A 20,143-nucleotide genomic window follows, 5' to 3' on the forward strand; every position below is an offset into this window, starting at 1 on the left:
AGTATTAAGCTGTCACAGATCCAACAAAAGTCTTTCAGTCTAACACAAGATTGTGTGAAGTTTTTCTTTCAACTCACAAGGTTATCTTTTTAGTGAGTTCATTACTTCAGTCTCTTCAAATGATTCAAATAGCTGTGTTTTTTGTTTTCGTTTTTTTAACCTTGCAGCACCTGTATTGGAACTTTCATTTTGCCACCTTTTAGTGAGCATCACCTTTTTGTATTGTTAGACATTCAGACAATTTCATTTCTTTGAGTAGCTTATATGTATAACACTTTAAATCTGCTTGTTCAGACAGTCCATCCTTTTGTAATTCATAAGAGGAGCTGTCTGTATGTTTAATGATTTTAGATTGATCTGAGGCCACTAGTTAAGAATTTTGAAAAGATCTGTTCATTACATTGACTGGTTAATACCTTTTACTTATTAAATAAATAAATGTATTAACCAACATCATTGTTGCAAATGTAAAGTCATAATAAATGTAATTGTCAAACTTGCCTCTGTTGCAAAATTTATGCATCAAAACACTGTCCTGTTTGCAAAGAGCGCAAAATGCAAAAAAAAAAAAAAAAAAAAAAAGCTGCATCATGCTTGAGTGACGCAACTAAGCCAAAAGCTGGTATTTACAATCAAGAAGTGTGCATATGGTGTGAGCACATTAACTTGAAAGCTTTTTGTCTGTCGTTGGTGAGTCTCAGAAAACAAATTTAGCAAAAAAACAACAACAGAAAAAAACAAAACAAAACAACAACAAAAAATGTGTGGCAAATAATCTGATTTATTTAGTAATGCTTGTTCTTACAGGCTGTTCACATTAAATAACTAGAAACAGCAACAAATTATCATTTGTGCACATTTGATCTTGGACACGATTTGTTTTCAGGCACATATTTAAAATCTTATTAAGAATTAAGTGAAAACAACCAATGAGGTTGATATCTGTGTACAGTATAATGTGTCTGCTGAGAAGTCTAACTTCTTATCCTGCTTCTTGAAAAGGAAGAGTAGATGTGAGTGTTATCATTATAGATCTTAATTGGAAACTGAATTCCACTTACTCAAATTTCAATTTAGAGTAGACCAGAGATCAAAATAATGCTGAAAAATAATTCCTTCGAAGCTAGAATCTTCATTATTTAACATTAGAACTTCAATGTCTTAATGCTATGCTACATAAAATAGTAAAATTAAAATTTCCTGAGTAGCTTGCCACTAGTGCCGACAAGAAAAGCAGCGCTATTTACTGAGTCAGCATGGCAGTTGTCTGTATGAATTTAGTCAGGAAGGCCATTAGCAAGCCATTGTAATTCAGTTGTTTCACTCTTTCAGGATTTTTAAACTGCAAATTCTATCTTGAAATAAGTATCACCAATTTTGTTTACCAGGACACACTTTGAGTCTTCTCTTAAATTAATGGTTTCACACTAATCAAAATACATTTTCCTGATGTTTCAGTCTCAAAGCTAATGAGAGCATAGTTGGCCTTAGATAGTGTTTTTATCCTCTAGCTTTATAGTATGCAACATGAGTCTTGAAATTTCTCAAATTTTCACTGCTTCTTCATTGTGCTTTTAACAGGTTGCTGTATTTTACAGAGCCAGTCCCCGACATAAATTAAAAATTATAAAGGTATGTCTCACTAGAGACTAGAGTGCTGGACAGCGACTATTGGTACTGTTTGTAATGCCTTTACTTAAACTACATTGTGGTACTGTGTGTCTAGATGAGACCAGAAATATGAATGATTTGAAAGTGAAGTGTGTTTGAAAATACTACTTGAAAAAATATATAACGTCCAAAAAGGATATGCAGCTGCTGGGAGTCAACATCAGCTTTCTTGTATGTTGGGAGCTGGGAGTTGAGACTGTGTTGCATTGCAGCTGAGTTGACTATAGGAACTTGCAAGAACCATATTTCTGCTACTTCTCAGAACAGGATAAAAGGGCATGAATTTCAAGTCATGTCTGAGGTAATGCTTCTGTTCAGAAGCTTAGAAACAAAGCTAACGAGTGATACGCTCAGTATAACAATTGGAAAAGCAACAATAAAGAGAAGGAAGTAAAACATTGTGAGACTGTTGGAATATTTTTGAGAATTATAAGAGGATGATAACATTAACATAAGTATAGTATCAGTCTCTCTATATAGCTCTATTTTCTCTTGAATGCAGCTTTTATATACCTTAACTTTCAAATGTAGGCTCTGTGGATATATGAACTAAAATTTAACCTAAAATCTTGTATAAAGAATTCATTAATATACAAACAAATACATTTCTTTAGGATTTTATAATGGAATTATAAAAATGGGGGGAACAGCTAAATGGTTGTGTCTAGAACAGTTGTATAGGATGGGTTATTTCAAGCACTATCTAAATTCTTTTTCCTTTCTTTAGTCCCTGCAAAATAATGGTGCAGTAGTAGCTATGACAGGAGATGGAGTCAATGATGCTGTTGCTCTGAAGGCTGCAGATATTGGTGTAGCAATGGGACAAACTGGAACAGATGTTTGTAAAGAGGCAGCGGATATGATCCTCGTGGATGATGATTTTCAAACAATAATGTAGGTGGCATTTATATAGATACATTATGCTATACAGCTTTAATGAAACTTTCCCTAGTGAATGAAAGTGTTTTTCTTGCAGAGTATACTTGGCCTACGTGTTAGAAATCACTTAATTACTGCTGTAATTCACAATTTGTTAGACAAGTTGTGACATATGGTACAGGTTGAAAAGATGGTTTGTACGTATTTCATTCTGGTGCAGTAAGAATACATGGTCTTCTGAAATCATGATGTATTTCTATGATTTTTGTAGAAGTGTGTGTGTTTTTTTTTTAAATTATCTACCTTGGCTCAGAAGGCCTCATCAGGGATGGTGCTGTATTTTAAAAGACAAGGAGGAAATTTTAGTATTGACATTTAATTTTGAAAGCTTAGTTAAGCAGGCCAGAATAAGAACCATTGCAATTGATCTTATAATAAAGTACAATGACTGTCAAAGAACGTCAACTCCGCTTGTTTCTTGACACTTGTATTTCTGATTAAAATAACAGAAATGACGAACTTTTTTGGTTTGTTTTAAGCTTTTTGGCAGCAGCCTTATTTGTTAAATGGTGTAATCTTTGGTTTTTAATTGCAGGTCTGCAATTGAAGAGGGTAAAGGAATTTATAATAACATAAAAAATTTTGTTAGATTTCAGCTGAGCACGTAAGTCTAAAACATCTTTGATATCAAACGGTTCTAACTACATCATGAAGCAGATGCTGTATAAATTCACACAAACATTTTAGATTTTACATAGTATGCTGATACACTGTGCACTGGAAATATCAGTGGTCATAACTGCAAAAGATTTCCAGGACTGGATTTTCAGTATGATGTACTTCATGGCTTGATTCATTTTTAAATAACCAGAAAATAGTGCAGTAAACAGACCTCTAACTTTGTTCTTCCTATTGAGATGTGAAAAGTCAGCAACTGAGAGGATGAAGAGTAACAGAATAGCTCTGCCTTAGGGCTCTTGTTTAAAGGAGAAGTGGGTAGTCATTCCCTTCTTAACCAGAAAATGTATTTCAATCAGAGAAAATGAGGGAAACAGGAGGTCAATTTCTCTGTAATCCATATACTGCTTTGTGGAGTGAGTTCTGTGAAACTGGCTTCCTTTTCTTGCATATAAGGATCCCTGTGCATTTGTGGTGCTGCCTAAATTATCTGCAGATAAGATGAGTTTATGAAGCCTCAGTATCAAAAATGTATTGAGCCTATTTTATTGAATTAGGATTCAGGAATGTGGTTTTCTTCTTCGTTGTGTTGTTAGTGTACTTTTTTTGAAGCCATTTTGGAGTGGTTGACCAAAGTTGCAGAAATTAAAAAAAAAAAAAAAATCAAAGAAAATTCACAGAAAATATACCTCACCAACCTCTTAAAATTTGCCTAAAAACTGTAAGAAGTGTTGTATATTTTCCATCTTGTATAGTGTCCTGAATTGGTAGGAGAATTATTCTGCCTCTGAAAAAGCATGAAGCATAGATATTTTAGGGAAGTGTGCGTGCCTGCTAACCTTGGAAATAGTAGCCTTAGGTTTCTCATGAATGAGTTACCCTTTTTTCTGCCCCTGTTTGTAGGGAGAGCATATGAGGGTTCGGTAGAGCTCTAAATTCAGAATTATTGTAAGCTTTGCTCACTTCTTGTTGGATATGAAACCATTTAATCTTGCACTGAAACCAATTAGTGCATAACTTGTTTAGAGAGGTTTCTAATACCAAGTTTGCAAACAGCTAATCTATTTTCAGTCTTCTGCCTAGTTTCCTCATTTGCTAATGAGCAGTGGTGTGAGTATTTTTAGGGAGTCTGAGTAGTGTGCTTTGATTGATTTGTCAAACTGGTGACAGGTGCACAGTCTGGTTGTGTTTATATCAAAAGTGTATAAGAAGTTTGTTTTTCAAGACCATGTACTTTATGTACAATAAAAGTATAAGACCCAGTTCCATAATGAAAAAATCAATTAGGAAGGTGAATCTGAAATGCCATTTTAAGGTTCAGAAGGTTTTTAAGACACACAAGTGCTGTCTTTTAATTGCCAGAACACCATTTTAACTACAGATTCTAAATGAATTCATGCCTTTCATACTATGAAATTCAGCAAGGGAAAATGCCGGGTTCTGTACCTGGGACATAGGAATGCCTGACAGAGGTACAGACTGGGAGATGAGTGGAAGAGATCTGAGGGTACTGGTTGACAGCAGGCTCAGCGTGAGCCAGCAGTGTGCCCTGGCAGCCAAGAGGGCAAACTACGTGTTGGGATGCATGAAACACAGCACAGCCAGCTAGTCAGAAGAGGTGATTCTCCCACTATATTTAGCATTGGTGTGGCCACACCTTGAATATTGCATTCAGTTCTGGGCTCCGCAATTCAAAAAGGATTTTATGATACTTGAATGCATCCGAAGGATGGCAACAAAGTTAGTAAAAGGGCTGGAAGGCATGTCCTTTTAGGAGAGGCTGAGGACACTTGGTTTGTTTAGTCTGCAGAAAAGAAGGCTCAGAGGTGACCTCGCTGCTCTCTACAACTTCCTGAGGAAGGGGAAGCAGAGTTAGGTGCTAGTTTCTTCTCCCTAGTAAACAATGACAGGATGCTCGGGAGTGGCACAAAGCTGTGCTGGAGAGGTTCAAACTGGCTATTAAGAAAAAATTCTTTACCATGAGGGTGGTCAAACACTGTAACGGGCTTCCTAGTGAGATGGTTGGTGCCCCAAGCCTGTCAATGTTCAAGAGGCATTTGGACAATGCCCTCAGTAACATGCTTTAACTTCTGGTTAGCTCTGAAGTGGCCAGGCAGTTGGATTTGATCTCTGAAGGTCCCTTCCAACTATACTGACCTTTTAAAGTTACGGTCATGTCAGTTGTGATTTAATTTGTCAAGATCTGTATCTACTCTTAAATATGTGAAGTTTTGCTTACGAAGCAGTTATCAGTAGATGTTCAGAAATGTTCCATGCTGACAGTCATAAAAATGGATTCTTTCAACAGGAGTATAGCAGCATTGACTTTAATCTCACTGGCTACATTAATGAACTTTCCTAATCCTCTCAATGCCATGCAGATCTTATGGATCAATATTATTATGGATGGACCTCCAGCTCAAAGGTAAGTAATTACTTATCTTTACTTTAAACTCTGTTAGTGGTCTGTAGTCCTGTTATTTCAGGAAGGAAGAGGATTGCTTGTAGAAGAAACTCTGTGAAGTATTAGGTTTCAGTGATACTTTTCTGAAACATAGCAAACATTTTTCTTAGAATTATACTGCAAATATTATAATTCAGTGTTCGTTATTTTGGTTTGCTTTAAGGTCTAACAATGCTTGGTTGGGGTCACAGCATGGATATGTCTGTGGAACCTGAATGCAAGATACTGGTGTCTCTCCGGGTCCTTCCTCTGACTCTCCTCACTGCAGATAGATAGTAGGGGATCCCTTAGTTAGGCTGATTAAGGTAGCAGAAATGAGGGACATTACTAATACAGCAAATTCCTTTAAAATTGACATCTACTAATTTTGATAATGTCTGATATCACATAACTTTAGACTTTCAAACTGCAGTGTTAGAATATTACCTGTTACTAACGTTCATAACTCAGTGCTTTGAAGATGAAAAATAACAGATGCTTATTTGAATTATGTGATTCTTAAGCTGTACAGAGAAGATAAAAATCTTTTTTTTTCAACTTATAAAATATGGTCTTTATATAGAAGCAATTATTTCTATGATTATAAAAATCTAAGATGTTGTTTCGATTTTAAGTCTTGGGGTGGAGCCTGTGGATAAAGATGTTATTCAGAAGCCTCCAAGAAATTTAAAGGACAGCATTTTGACTAAAAACCTGATTGTTAAAATACTGGTTTCATCAATAATTATTGTGTGTGGAACACTGTTCGTCTTCTGGAGAGAGGTATGAAAAAACCATAAAAGTTAAAGTAGTAGCAAACACTTTCAAAAGAAGTCATTTTTATACTAGCAGTTGGAATTTGGAATTTGCATGAACTTAGTTGTAAGATTTATCCATATTTGTTTAATAATAATAAAGGTTGGAGGGGATGAATTTGAAAGCAGCAGTTGAAATGAGCAATACAGTTCTATTGCTCATCATACAGTCCTATTGCCCAATCTCTGTTTTAACAGGGACTTTTTCAGGACCCAAACATATTTGGAAAACTCCAATGGGCATAAATTTTAAAAATCTTATAGCTAGGCTATTGTGAAACAGCCATTTGCTTTCCTTTTCCAAGTAGAGAAGAATGTTTGGTGTTGTTTTTTTTTTTTGAACTTCTTGTAGTGCCTAGAATATTTGGTATTCTGTCTGCTTGCAGAGATGTTTGTTAAGAGTCTTCGTTTAATTACAGCTTGGAATTACAAATTCTTTTAAATTACAGGTGTGTAATTCTTGTTGTATGATTTATTAAATCAGCTTGGGGCAAACAGTTGTTTTTGCTTTCATGTAGCTAGTCAAACTTGAATTATTGCAATAACTATGTTTTGTTGTTGAGGGTTTAAATTAAAGCATGCTGAAACCGTCCTATTTTTTGTTGGCAGTTACGAGACAATGTAATAACACCTCGAGATACAACTATGACTTTCACCTGTTTTGTATTTTTTGATATGTTCAATGCATTGAGTTCTAGATCTCAGGTGAGTGATTCACATTGCCATTTACACAGTATTTACAAAAGCAGTATTTTTCATCTAAGGAGGATCTTGCTGTTTTTGTTTCAAATGCGGATTTACTTTACATGTACTATGAAGCTTTGGAGTTAAAATAGGTAAATAAAAATAATTAAAATTAAAAAAATACTATATAGGATTTCTTAAATTACAGATAAGTGTTGATTTCCTTAATTTATGATGCAGAGCCTGGTAGTAATGCTGCTGTCCTCACAGGAGCAAGGAAAGTTTTATTAAAATCTGAAGTGTGATGGTCCTTTTTATTGCTACCTGTGCTTGGTTGGATTTTTTCTTTCCTGAAAATCCTGCCAGTTCAGCAACTTTTTCAGAATCTGAAGCTTTTTGAAGGCCTTACTTTATTTTTAACTTGTAACTTTAAGGAAAGTTGCTTAAACTGTTCTTTCTGTTTATATTTTTGCTCTAAGGAAAAAAGGTCTGAAACTTCATGCTAGTTGAAGAAAATATATACTACTATATATATACTACTATACTTATGCTAATTGGCAGTCTGTTTTCTGATATGAACATCAGAAAACATGTCCTTCTAGTATTGTGTGCACCTTCTAATGCACTGTACTTGCAGAAAAGTGAGCTCAGTAAACAGATCATTGACTGTGAAGAAAAGATACACATTCAGTTTACCATGAAACTAGCCTTTCAAGAACTTGTTGTGGATTATCTTCAAGGTCAACAATATATTTTTACATTTCTGTAAAAGTCCAGATGAAAACACTGTAGTTATGAATATTTTTCTTGTCTAGACAATGGAATTTACATGTACGGTGTGATTTTTTTGTTTGTTTTACAGACAAAATCCGTCTTTGAGATTGGACTTTGTAGTAACAAAATGTTTTGCTATGCTGTCCTTGGATCTATAATGGGGCAGTTACTGGTCATTTACTTTCCTCCACTTCAGAAGGTTTTCCAAACAGAGAGCCTGAGCATCTTGGGTAAGAACAGTTTCTTTTTAAAAACTGTGTATTAAGGATTAGTTTGTAAATGCATTGGCTGATGGTTGTGGGCATGGCATTTAGGGACATGGTTTAGCGGTGGACTTCGTAGTAGTAGGCTGGTGGTTGGACTTGATGATCTTAAGGGTCTCTTATAACCTCTATCATTCTGTGATTCTCCAAGAGTTCTTTCTGCCTATTTGCATACAGCAGGAATACAAATCCTGCTGACCTGTTTTAAGAGGGGAAAAAATCCTTTTAGATCCTTTGTTTGGAAATCATGATTAAAGGTGTATTATACACAAAACAGGTGATTGCATTCTTAGGTTTCTGAAGTGCCTGTGTATTTTAAGGTTTTCAGTATGAGTATTGATGCAGGCAAAATGAAGCATAGACTTTGGAAAGTTTTTTAAAAAAAATATTTTTTCAGTATAAAGTTAATTATGTTGCTTAGTGTTCTTTGCTTTCATGGGTATTAATAAAAATAGTTACAAAATATTCCAAAAGTTTGAAATATCATGCATGTCCTTGTGATTTGTGCATAAAGTATGCATGTTATTTGTCTGGTTCTGCAAAAATTGGTTCTTGCTTCACTTCTTCTCAAATTACTTAATCATAGGGAGGCAATTTGAAGGTTTTGTAAGTCGTATTCCTTTGTGAATCTGCCCTAATCTTTAAGTAGCAACTTTTTAAAAGGCTAATTATCTCTTCTAGACTTATTGTTTCTTCTGGGACTCACTTCCTCTGTGTGCATAGTGACTGAGATCATAAAGAAGTTTGAAAGAAGCAAGGAAAAGATCCAGAAACGTGGAAGTTCTTCTTCGTCAACTTCGTCTTTTCTTGATGTATGATGCATATTGCATTCTTTTTGTTTGCAAACTTAGGGATTGCTGTCTAAAGATGTAGGAGAAAGCAAAACAATATTTGGAGGATTAAGAAATCCTGAGGGCTTTTGACAAGTCCTTTGTTTCACTGGCTAATGATGAACATTCATGTTTCAAGACTGTTCAGAACTTAACTTCCAGCTGTGGGAGTAACAAATGAAATTATGCAACTTTGGTAACATTTTTCCTCAAACCAATTTACTTTTAAGATTGAACAGGATTTTGTGTGGGGGGGATTTAATTTAAAGAAAGATCTAAGCCCAAGTCCCATTTTCTGCACTTAAGAGATATAACTGTAAAATTCTTCTCTTAGATATATATATATATTTTAGTTTGTTTTTATTTAAAACATTGTACTATTTTACTTTTATGGTGGTGGGACTTTGCTACTAATACAAGGATTAAAAAAAAATATTTCAGAGGCATTCCACTGGGTTTAGAGTCTGTCACAAGAGTGCCATATTCTAGCTACTGTATTTATTTACTTTATCCTGCAATGTGTAAGCGGCTCAAGTACCTTGTGCTAGTTTTTTTGTATCCTGAGTTCTTTTGCACAGGATGTGACCGCTGTCGGATCACTGTTTTTCTTTTTTCTGTGATTGAAAAGCCTATACTGCAATTTGAAGTAAATGTTTGCTTTTCTTAAAAGTGTGCTGTCTCTTTGCTTTAAAAGAAACTGGCATTTACACCAGATTGTCAGGCGTGTTTTGATCATTTCAGATGCTAGCTTTATTTCACATTTTGTTCCATTTTAGCTTACAAATGCCAGAACACTTCAGTGGTTATAAGTAAGTACTATTATTGAAATATTATTTTAGTATACTAAATTAGAAAAGGAATGCACTCATTCTCACTCTAATGGCAAAAAATCCTACCCTTGTTTGAAAGAAGCTTATTTTTTCCTTCTGTGCCCCTCCTGTTCTTTCTTCTTCCCATCATAAAAATAAACTGTTTACTTTTAGAGTAACTTAAAATTTTAACCTTCAGAATTAATTTTTGTGGCTGGAAAAGTGTTATAGATTGATGTCTCTATATGTTAAAATTAGTTTTTAATATATGATAAGGCTTAAATACTTTAATATTCAGCAATTATAAACAGTCTTCTCCCTCAAAATAGACTTGAAGCTGGTGTCATCAATGTCTTTAGAATAGGACTATTTATCCCCTGAGGAAAAATGCAAGGAACAATCACCTAGGGAATCTTGAAAAGAGGATGTGCAAGATTTCTAGGGGGAGTTGGAGATGGAATGGTATATCTTTTGCTTCGGAGTGTGTGGATACACAGCTTTTCACATTGAAGCCTGAAAGTAGTGTTCTGTCTTGGTATTAGTTGGGGGACATGCTGTCAGAAGATAATCATCCTGTCTGTAAGGTTAATGAGGGATTTTAAATGGGCACCAACCAGGATGTTCTAGCACGTTTCTTTGTGGCTTGCCCCATGTGCCATGCTCAAAATCTGGGGAGTTCATGAAAAATAAGGCAGTTTGGAAAGTGTTATATGAATCTCTCTGCTGGTAGGTTATTTCTTTATTTTTTTTTTTTTTTTCCCCTGGAGATTCGTCGACTTGGTCAGAAGTGTGGCAGCACACAGGAAATGAGTTCATTTGCTATACAGAAACCACTGAGTCAGCTGTATGCACGCAATTCAGCCATTGCTCTGGCTGACCCTGGGCCTGCTGAATGTGCACATACTACCTGAACTACCAATGTACAGGAGATCTAACAGTGTGAGGGGAAAGACTGTAATGTATGGCGTTCACCTCTTACGCAGGCTGCTATATGAACCACCGAGCTAACAGGGCTCAAACAAGATGACTTCATATAGAAATGCTCTTACCTCTTCAAGCACAAATCTCATTTCCAATAGCTCTGCCTATCAAAAGTTGAACAAATTCGTCAATGTTCTTCCTGTTGGACTGTCTTTGACAAGTGGAGGCGTAGTACTAATGCATTCAGTATTTCAATGCAATTTCAGAACGTTTAAAAGCTCCTTAATAAAATATTTAGAACTCTTCAGATTCCAGTAAAGACATAATAAAAACTATGACAATGCATGCTGATGAAGAATCTCTTGCACCAGCGTGGGTTTTGAGAAAGTACAGCTCTGCATTTGGTGTTAAAATCCTAGAAATCCAGATATGTAGAGAAATGCAGATGAATAATGATTTGTTGTTTTAGCAAAGAATTCTTATTGCCTAGTCTTTAAACAAATTTTATGAAGCGGCACAAAGAAGTCTCACTTTCTGAATAAGGTATGTCAATGTAGACAAAGATATAAAATTGTGGTTTCTGAAGAACAATTCTGCCTTCTTGAAGGGTAAGCTTAATTGCATGTAATTCACTTTAAATATGCCAAAGGCAATTTTGCTGTTTTCCACTGGAAGATGAAACAGTAACAAGTAATTCATCTAGCTCAACCTCGTTATTTGTGAGAAATGCTTGGACCAGCTGTCTGAATTCCATTGCTGTTTTTTAGCTCCATTCTTGATCATTATCACCTAGCAGCAAGTTGAAGATTTTCTTTAGAGCAATTGAGTCAATAGTGAAATTTTCTTCCCCTCAAAAATTTAGAAGCATTTATGTGGTGTGAAAATAGGCAGCAACCAAGGAATTTAGTTTCTCTTATTAAAACATGGAATAGAGAACATCTAACTTTTAACTAGTAAGAGCCTTTTATTGTTCTGTGTTGTTTTTCTCCCAGGGAAAGATTGAAAACCTGTAATGATTCAAGAAATAAAACTGAAGCAGTTTATTTAAACTTTGAATAGTGATCCTAGACTGGCTAATTTTCTTCATCATACAGAAATGGTATTTACAGTGAGACGTATTTCATTTTATCAGGAACAAAGAGCAGCTGAATTCTGCACTTAGAACATGTTTCCAGTGGAGTAATTTGTAATCACCAAGTCAGCGGTCCCAAAGGTATTCCCAAAATGCCTTGTGGTCACAGCAGCCTTTTGATCAAAAATTGAAACATTTGAGTTTTTACTTGTCTTCAGAACTAATTCAAGATCCTACTTCCCAGCAAGCCTCAAGAATGTGCTTTCTGGTGTTGCTCCAGCATGGCATTTGGAGCAGTGAAGATCTCCCTTACAGCAGTAACAAAGTGGAATCAAACATACCTGTTTTTTCATATTTAAGGTTTGAAACGGGACAATTACTGTTGATTACAAAAACCATAAGGAACTACAGGCTTGGGAAAATGAAACACAGGGGATGGTAATGATTTCAAGGATTAAACTATTAATTATTATAATCAAGAACTTAAATTTAACCCCTTTTAACTTAAGTAAAGTCACCTGGTGGAAATGTGTAAATAGGCTACTTAGAAAGGGGTTGTAAAGTGCTCCTGACTTGCTGTGTGGTTGAGTGTGGGTGCCATCTGCTGGTAATATAATAAGTAGCAGTTCTGTAGTGGAAGAAATGTTAATTATTACCTACTATCTCAGTTACCTCCTGTCTCAGATTATATCTCAAAAATAGTTCTCCTATGAGTTTAAAGATGTTGCAAATGTATTAATTTCTCATTGAATTTATTACGGCGGTATCAAGTCTCAGCTGTATGAGATCACTCTTGTAGTTCACAAGGTCTAATGAGTTCCTTCCACGTAGAAAACTGTTGTTATAGTGTATGGTAATGAGCCTAAAGAAAGTGAAGTTTTATGTTTTGTTTTGCTTTTCTCCAGGCTTATTCATAGGTCTTCATACTGTATACTTTAATGTTTCTTTTTTAGAAGGTGCTGGGTTTGGGATTTTTCCCCAAAACTTAGGACATCTGAAATTTGAGCATTTAGGGTCAGCTTGTTAGTTTTCATCCTTTCATGCCTGGAACTTGCCCTAGTTAAACTTCAAGTGAATGACAAACTGTCATGCTTTTTGCATTTCGATATGTCCATTATGTACTTGAGTGCCCCACAAAATTTACAACAGTAGGTATTAACAGTGCCCGATACCTAAGTGCTAGTGTTACAATTCTGAATCAGGAACATTATGGTGGTTAGAGACTAGAACTCTGTGAAACACTTTTTCCTTGATTGGATTACTTAAAAATCAGTGTGAAATAGCTCATTTGCCTTGGTGGTGGATTACTTTCAGTTGCTTCTTTATTTCTCTGTAAAATTAAGTAGCACTTCAGGAAAGCGTTTGTGATAGCGGTCTCTGCTAGTCTGTATCACCTACTTGCATATGGACATATTTTTAACAAGAACAGCCTCTACATCCATTCTGACAACAGCATAACTACGATGTTATCTTCCATGACAGTAAAGATTGTGTCACCTAATTCTGTTGCTAGTGCATGACCTTTAGAGAAAAGCTTTGTACTCAGTTCTTGGTGCTTGATGATTTTTAGTGTATTTCTTCATGCCTGGAATATTTTTCATCATTAGTACAAGTTCTCCTGATCACACTGAGCAAAGGCGTATGTTGCCTTGGTTATTCCAGGTAGCTCATTTTACTTTTTAATTTGTCAGTTTGTGATTATTCTACGTGCAAGAACACTACCTAAATAATAATGACTGTCAGATGCAAGAACAGCCTGAAGGACAGGTAATGTGTGACTATGGAATTTCTTCACTTTCCCCTCTAGAAGCAAGTCAAGTGCTCTTTTTCTACTACCATAACTGGAGTGCTAAAGTACACTGTTTAAAGGGGCAGATGCAACTATCTCAGGTATAGCTTACCTTCCAAGTAAAAATATGTTTTCTGCAATGTGTGATGACTGAAACAAATCTAAGAAAATGTCCTCTGTCATAGTCTGTGGAAAAAGCATGTTTCAGAGCAATGACATGCCTCTAAGAGTAGAAAAGCTTTAACCTGAAGGCATTTGTACTACTGTGAGGATAGGAGGGAGTTCATCTTGTTTTCTTCACAGACCAGTCTCTCTTTTAGTTAAAATGTGAGAAAAAGTTTACATAAGCTGGACTGAAAATTGAGCACAAGATGATGCAGTAGTCAAACTTGAATTCTGGTGAGCAATGATTAAATCATGATTTTCATGGATGTAAGAAATAGCATATTGAGTCTTGAGAAGAAAAAACAAATGTAGACTTCACATAGGGAAGATACCAGGAAACCATCAGTTTTACAACAAAAACATTTCTGGGAAGTGTCTCATTTTGTTGCAAAGCTAGCTAATACAAAAGCACTGAGAAATATTGATGATGTAGGATTTTTTGTATTAACTGTTTTTCAACATTACCATACTGAGAGTAAGGGTTTGCAAGGTAACTTAGTGTACGCTGGGGTAGCTTAAAGCAGGTCCGTATAGCTGTTAGAGAAATGTTAATACAAATGACAGCAGACTGTACACAATTACTCCGAATTAGCAAGCCTGCTGTAATTTGTTACCATGTAACTTTATATGTAGGTATTTAACTGTTATTTAAATATGCCAAGTGGAAAGGGAAAAATTGCTGCTTCTGCTGAAGCTTCTGAGCATGCTTCAGTACTTATAATGCTGCAAGCACAGCTTAATCAGTTTTCACTGATGAAAATTACCTCACTGAAAATACAAATATTCTACCTGTAAAGACGTTTTTTAAAATGTGGATTTCCAGTTTGCTCTGATCTGTAAAACTGTAATCATATAACAGCACAGACAATTGTTCCTCAAACATGAACTTTGAAAAAAAAATTTAAAGTTAGAAGTGTTCAGGAAGTTGGAGGGACAGTGAACTATAAACGTTCAGGAAGACAATTCCTTTAAAGGAGTCCAGATCTGAAATGCTAAACTTCTTTACTCTCATTTTTGATTAGTATTTTATAAAAACAACCAAAACCACACACACGCAGAAAAACAGAAAGCAACACAACTTACATATAGCACCTCTTTTATAAGAGCCTCAGTTACAAAAATACTACATCCCTGAAGGAAGACTTGGTAAAGATGAACTGGGAACTTGTATGAAAACAGCAAAGCAAATTCCAACACAGTCACATATCAAAATATAATTTCTATCTTCGTAGATGAAATTATTCTAGTAATAATGCTTTCAGTCATCCACTCCAAGTGATGCAAACCTATTAACATCATGTAAATACTGAGTTTCTGGTATGGGACACCTGCTGGCCTTTGTCTTTTTAGATGCTTTCTTCTTTTTGCGGGACTCAGACTTGGTCTCTGTCACCTTCTGAAAGAAGTCCGGAGAGACACTTGATTTCACTGTATTCAACAAAACCTGATAAAGCTGAGTCATTTTTGGAGATGAACTGAACAGATTTTCCACCGAAGGTGTTGATTTCAGCTCTTGATACAGACTGTGCACAAGGGTCCCACTATAAAGCCTGCTCAAAGGAAGGAGAGAATCCTCATTTAGAACCACACTTCAGCAGAAGTACAGAAACATGCTGTTCAGTGAAAAAAAAAAAACTCAACTACGTACAATATTCAACAGTGGGCTCCTAAAGAACACCTATTCTAAACAGTGTTTTTTTTTCCATATTCCTATCCTTAAAGAAAGGAGTCTAAATATAGTAAAATTGGCCAAAGGAGTTTATGACCCAGAAAATAAAACAATATATGAAAACATTTCAATAAGAGCTTATGTGGAAAACAGATCTCTGGAACATCCTTACCTACTTAAGTCTGGCTCTGAGAGAGGAGTGGAGAGTAGCTGGTTGAGATACAATCCCATCTGAAGGCAGCACTGCCACTGGCAAAAACTGTGTGCAGCATCTAAATCAAAGTCTTTGTTTTGCAATTTCTTTTCCTTCCATTTCAGGAATTGGTTATATGCAATACTGTCATCTTCATGTAAAGCTGTGGGATCTAGGTTATGAATAGAAAAGGACAGACAAATGTCTGCTGTGAACAGTATGAAAGGTATCTGCAGTGTATAGGGTCTACAAACCTCAAACGTCCAGTTGTATCTCAGGAAGCCTACATGGTAATGTTTTAAAATCTCAAACTTAAAGGCATAAAATTACAAAATACTTTAAGTATCAATTTCCACGAGAATCTCAAATTGTGAAATCAGTAATTCTACTTGTCAGGGAATTTGCTGCACTGTTCTGTGAGGGAATCAATTTGAAAAACAGATTGCCATCTCACTCCAGCCTACTTGGGAAGCAGGTGGCAACCATTTTCAACCAGCTTTTACAGTTTAGAACCTAAATAAATTGAATAACCCTGGCATGCATAATCTTTGGCATCACATCAAGGCTTCTTCCTAAATGAAATGCCACTTTACACCCTATTATGTATAAATATATTCCTGAAAGTATTAAGTCAACAGAGAAATTGTTTCATTTTCAAGTTTTCTCAGTGCATAGGAAGATAACAGGTACCTGTGCAATTTTTAGGTACAGCTGATTTTAGGAAAACTCATGAGAAGTAAAAAGTTATCAGAATGCATCAGTAGTAGTCATTCTTTTCTGATGCATGAGCATGTCAACAAAATTTCTGTAGCCTAATTACACCTAATTAATCTTTAGGCCTTGATTTGCTTTTTTTTTTTTAATGTTTTACATGATAGAATAGCACTGTTTTACCTATTTAGGGTGTTAAATTCATAGTTAGCACTGCTTCTCTGCTCTGTATCAATGCAAAGAACGTGATACTTCAGGATATAGTGTGAATCAAAGCTAATTCATCTGAACTCACCATAAATGGGGAAAACCAAGTTACGGTACAGATTTTCACAGTAGTTGAACATCTAAAATTGTATTTTTTAGAGACATACCTGAATCATTAGTTATCCTGTCCAGTTCTTCAGATACTATCATTAGAAGTAGAGCCTTTAATTGAAGCAATTTTACTTTTGGTTCTGAACAACGTGTCCAATAACAAGTTACAGCAACAGGAAGCTGTAAGTGACTGGGGACAGATTCTAGGAAACTCATTTTCACGCCTAAAGTCTCCAGCAAAAGCATCTGACGGCATGACATAGGCACCTGAAAAAAAAAATGGAGTGGAAAAATAAAGGGAACAGACTTCATTTGCTGTAACTGATTTCCAAAATGCAAAGAAGATTGTGTTTAAGCTAACTAATACTTCATGTTTTCTATTTAAAAAAAAAAAAAGTTATTTGAGCAAGTTTCACAGATACTCAGAACAGGAAGTACTTTTGAAATACAGCTAAATGTTAGGGAAAAGCAGTAAAAGTCTATTTTTACAATTGTTTGAGGTCAGTTAGATTAAGAGGTTTCGAAGTCTCCTACAAATCAGGTGATTTAAATTACACTCCTGTGCAAAACTTGACTTACTTGAATGGTAATGCCTATTCTTGGTATATTGAGAACATACCTACCTGTAATTACCATGAAGTCTTCAGTGTGAAGCTTGCCTTTCTTATTGGCAACATAGTAATTCCTAGCACATTCCCTCTTTGTTGTGTTATTTAACTTCTAAAATGTGGTGTTATAGATTGTCTACACATAGACCCTGCAGCAGAATTACAGCAAGCTTTTCAGTTGTAATTTGAGTGCTTGGTGAATCTAGATTAGGATGATTTTGCCTAGATCTAGACATCAATCCCAGAAGTAGAAGACAAATTGAAATCAGTTTTGCTAAGAGTGATTTGAATGCAGGGGAACCTTTCTTGCAACCTTCTCTTGAATTGATAATTCACATTTATTTAGTAAGGAGAGTTGTTGTAATAGCAGAAACTCGAATTTGGTAGAGGATACATACTAGGGCCAAATTAGGGTGTCATTAAAGTTTCTTAAAACCCCAAACCATGACTTCTCAAACTCTTGAACGTCTGCATGTTGCTCATTTAAATAACAATAAACTGTATCACAGTAGTGATGGACCAGTTCTTAATGAAATAGCCACCAGCAGGTGATAAAAACACACAGATGTGCTACAGCTGATCTGAATGTCAGAATAGATAAAGCATATGACTTAAATATGCAGTATTAAAAGGCACAGATTGTATTTCCAGAAGTTAAAAAAAAATGCATACAGAATCTGTTATGGGAATAAGAGATTATTTCCCATTCAGAGGATGAGTTACAAAGTCTTAACCATTAGAATTTACACATATAGAATCGCTGATGGTGACTAGAACTAACCTAGTACAAGCTTCCTTTGATTACAAGCTGTGTTTTTCAGGTGCTGTTCTGTCTGGCAAGCAGCAGGGAACCACGTTAGCAGGATGCATACTCGTGGCAGGAGGAACTGCTGGACAGCTGCAAGGTTCACAGAAAAAAATGTTGATTTTTAGTAAAAAGCATGTGTCGGATTTTGTGTCTGCCTTTGGTCTGAAATAGCTATAGCCTGATCAAATGTAAATTAAGTTTTGTAGTGTTAGATTGCACCTAAATTTCATAAAGCTATGAATTCTCTCAATAACAAAAGTGACAAAAGCAAATATTAGTTTAGCGTAACACAAAGGATGAAAGAAGGGCATATAATGGAAAACGTAGGCAATGCTAATATATACGCACTACCTGCTTTTCATAGAATTTGTCTTGGTACAGTAGGGGAAAAAAGTTATGAAATCTATGTAGCTTCTCAACTATCAGAAGCTAGGCTCAGAACCCTATAAGTACCTCAGCACTGAGTATTTACTTACTGAAGTTGTTTGGTTCAGGCATCATGTTTAGTGACCAGCTGGCAAACATCAGTCCCAACTATTTGTTACTCATGAAACATTGTTAACCATGATCTGTGGTGCCAACCATTTACCTCCGTTAACTTGTCCAAAGAAAAATGATCATCGCAAAAGCGCGGGGGTAGGTTTGCTGCTTGAACAAACGTTTTTTTAAGCGTCTTTTGGATTCTGTCGAATTCAAACACGCCCGGCGGCTTGTTGGCCTGCTTACTCGCAGAAGCAGCTTCCGAGCTTTGAGATGCCTTCAGGAGCAGTCCGTAGATAACCTGTCGGATGGGCAGCGCTGTGCTGTGCGCGCTAGGCCTCTGCATGTTCTCCACCTGAACGTGGAGGAAGGTACTTCTTAGTATCAGGGCATCGCTGAGGAACGGGGACAGTTCACCTTTCGCCAAGCCATCAAGCACCCACTGTGGCAACCCCGAGTTCCTGGCCGCCTCGCATTCGTACTTCCCACCCTGAAAAAAGTCCTCCAGGTTCACGTCGGACGGCGCGTAGTCCTCCATGGAGCTGCACAGGAGCTCCCTCACCTCTTCTCTCCGGCGTTCCTTGAGGTGCCTCACGACGTGCTCCACGGCCTCTGCGGGCCCGGGGAACTGCGCCAGCCACTCCAGCAGCCCCCGCATGAGGCCGTGCTTGCCCCGCCGCCCCCCGGGGCTGCCGGCCGGCAGGGGCAGCTTGCCGAAGAAGCCCTGGAGGGCCGGCACCTCGCCGTAGTCGTTCCCGCAGAGGACGGCGAAGAGCGGCAGCAGGCTCTTCTGCAGGCGGCCGAAGCGGCCGCAGAAGCTGTCGGCGGAGAAGCACAGCGCGGGGATGAAGCAGCCCGGCGCCCCGTCCCCGGGGCACACCTCCTGCCACTGGAAGCGGCTGAGCGGGCAGTAGCCCCCCGGCAGGTCGAAGACGCAGAAATCGCTGTCGAGGGACAGCACGGGGCAGCCCCAGCGGCTGGCCAGGGCGGCGATCTCGCGGTCGGCCTCGGCGAAGCACTGCACGAAGGGGACGCGCAGCCGGCGCAGCGCCTGCACGAAGGTGTGGCGGGCCAGCAGCGGCAGCAGGCAGCCGCCCTGGCCCCGGGACAGCCCGTGGGCAGCCCGCAGCCGCTCGGCGGCGCGGTCCCGCAGGGTGGGCAGCTTGCGATCGGCCGCGCCGCGCCCGCCGTCCAGCACCACGACGGCGGCGACGCCGCAAGCCCGCAGGCTGCCGAAGAACCGGCGCACGGTCGCCGCCAAAGCGCCGTAGTCGCCGCCGCGGCGGAATTCGGCGGCGGAGGAGAAGCACAGCCGGTGGTAGAGGCTGCTCCCGTCGATGACCAGCTTGGTGTCCCGCAGCCGCAGCTCGGTGAAGAACGCCCCGCGCTCGCCCACGAAGCCCGTCAGCCCCGGGACGCCCATGATGGCGCCGGGCGCCCGCTTCCCTCTCATGGCGCCTGCGCCGCCTCTCCTAGCGACGGGGCCGGGCGAGGCGGGACGCGGGGAGGGAGGAAGGGAGGTCCCGACCGCTCGGAGCGTGAGTTTGGGACCGCCCGCGGTGT

At 37.9% G+C, this 20,143-nt stretch overlaps 3 protein-coding genes across 8 annotated transcripts in view; 2 read left to right on the forward strand and 1 right to left on the reverse strand.

Moving 5' to 3' along the window:
- Positions 1 to 9,706, forward strand: part of ATP2C1 (ATPase secretory pathway Ca2+ transporting 1) — a 50,020-nt gene extending 40,314 nt beyond the window's left edge. For all 6 annotated transcript variants that reach the window (XM_080581739.1, XM_080581737.1, XM_080581738.1 and 3 more), the window contains 8 exons: positions 1,582 to 1,632; positions 2,399 to 2,565; positions 3,146 to 3,214; positions 5,537 to 5,653; positions 6,307 to 6,454; positions 7,096 to 7,191; positions 8,033 to 8,174; positions 8,889 to 9,706. In XM_080581739.1, the coding sequence (XP_080437865.1) occupies positions 1,582 to 1,632; positions 2,399 to 2,565; positions 3,146 to 3,214; positions 5,537 to 5,653; positions 6,307 to 6,454; positions 7,096 to 7,191; positions 8,033 to 8,174; positions 8,889 to 9,025 (927 nt within the window). In that variant the 3' untranslated portion in view covers positions 9,026 to 9,706. The remainder of the gene's footprint in view (positions 1 to 1,581; positions 1,633 to 2,398; positions 2,566 to 3,145; positions 3,215 to 5,536; positions 5,654 to 6,306; positions 6,455 to 7,095; positions 7,192 to 8,032; positions 8,175 to 8,888) is intronic.
- A 5,166-nt stretch (positions 9,707 to 14,872) lies between these two features.
- On the reverse strand, positions 14,873 to 20,109 carry ASTE1 (asteroid homolog 1). Its single transcript, XM_080581742.1, has 4 exons — positions 18,690 to 20,109; positions 16,741 to 16,951; positions 15,635 to 15,827; positions 14,873 to 15,343 (listed from the first exon to the last, which is right to left on the reverse strand). The coding sequence occupies exons 1-4, from the start codon at positions 20,031 to 20,033 to the stop codon at positions 15,052 to 15,054; spliced, it is 2,040 nt and encodes a 679-aa protein (XP_080437868.1). The 5' UTR covers positions 20,034 to 20,109; the 3' UTR covers positions 14,873 to 15,051.
- Positions 19,984 to 20,143, forward strand: part of NEK11 (NIMA related kinase 11) — a 106,924-nt gene continuing 106,764 nt past the window's right edge. The window contains exon 1 of the mRNA XM_080581745.1: positions 19,984 to 20,118. The gene's annotated coding sequence lies outside the window, so the exon portion shown is untranslated. The remainder of the gene's footprint in view (positions 20,119 to 20,143) is intronic.

This window comes from Anser brachyrhynchus (assembly GCF_964034855.1).
Source record: "Anser brachyrhynchus genome assembly, chromosome: 2".
In the NCBI taxonomy this organism is placed as follows: domain Eukaryota; kingdom Metazoa; phylum Chordata; class Aves; order Anseriformes; family Anatidae; genus Anser; species Anser brachyrhynchus.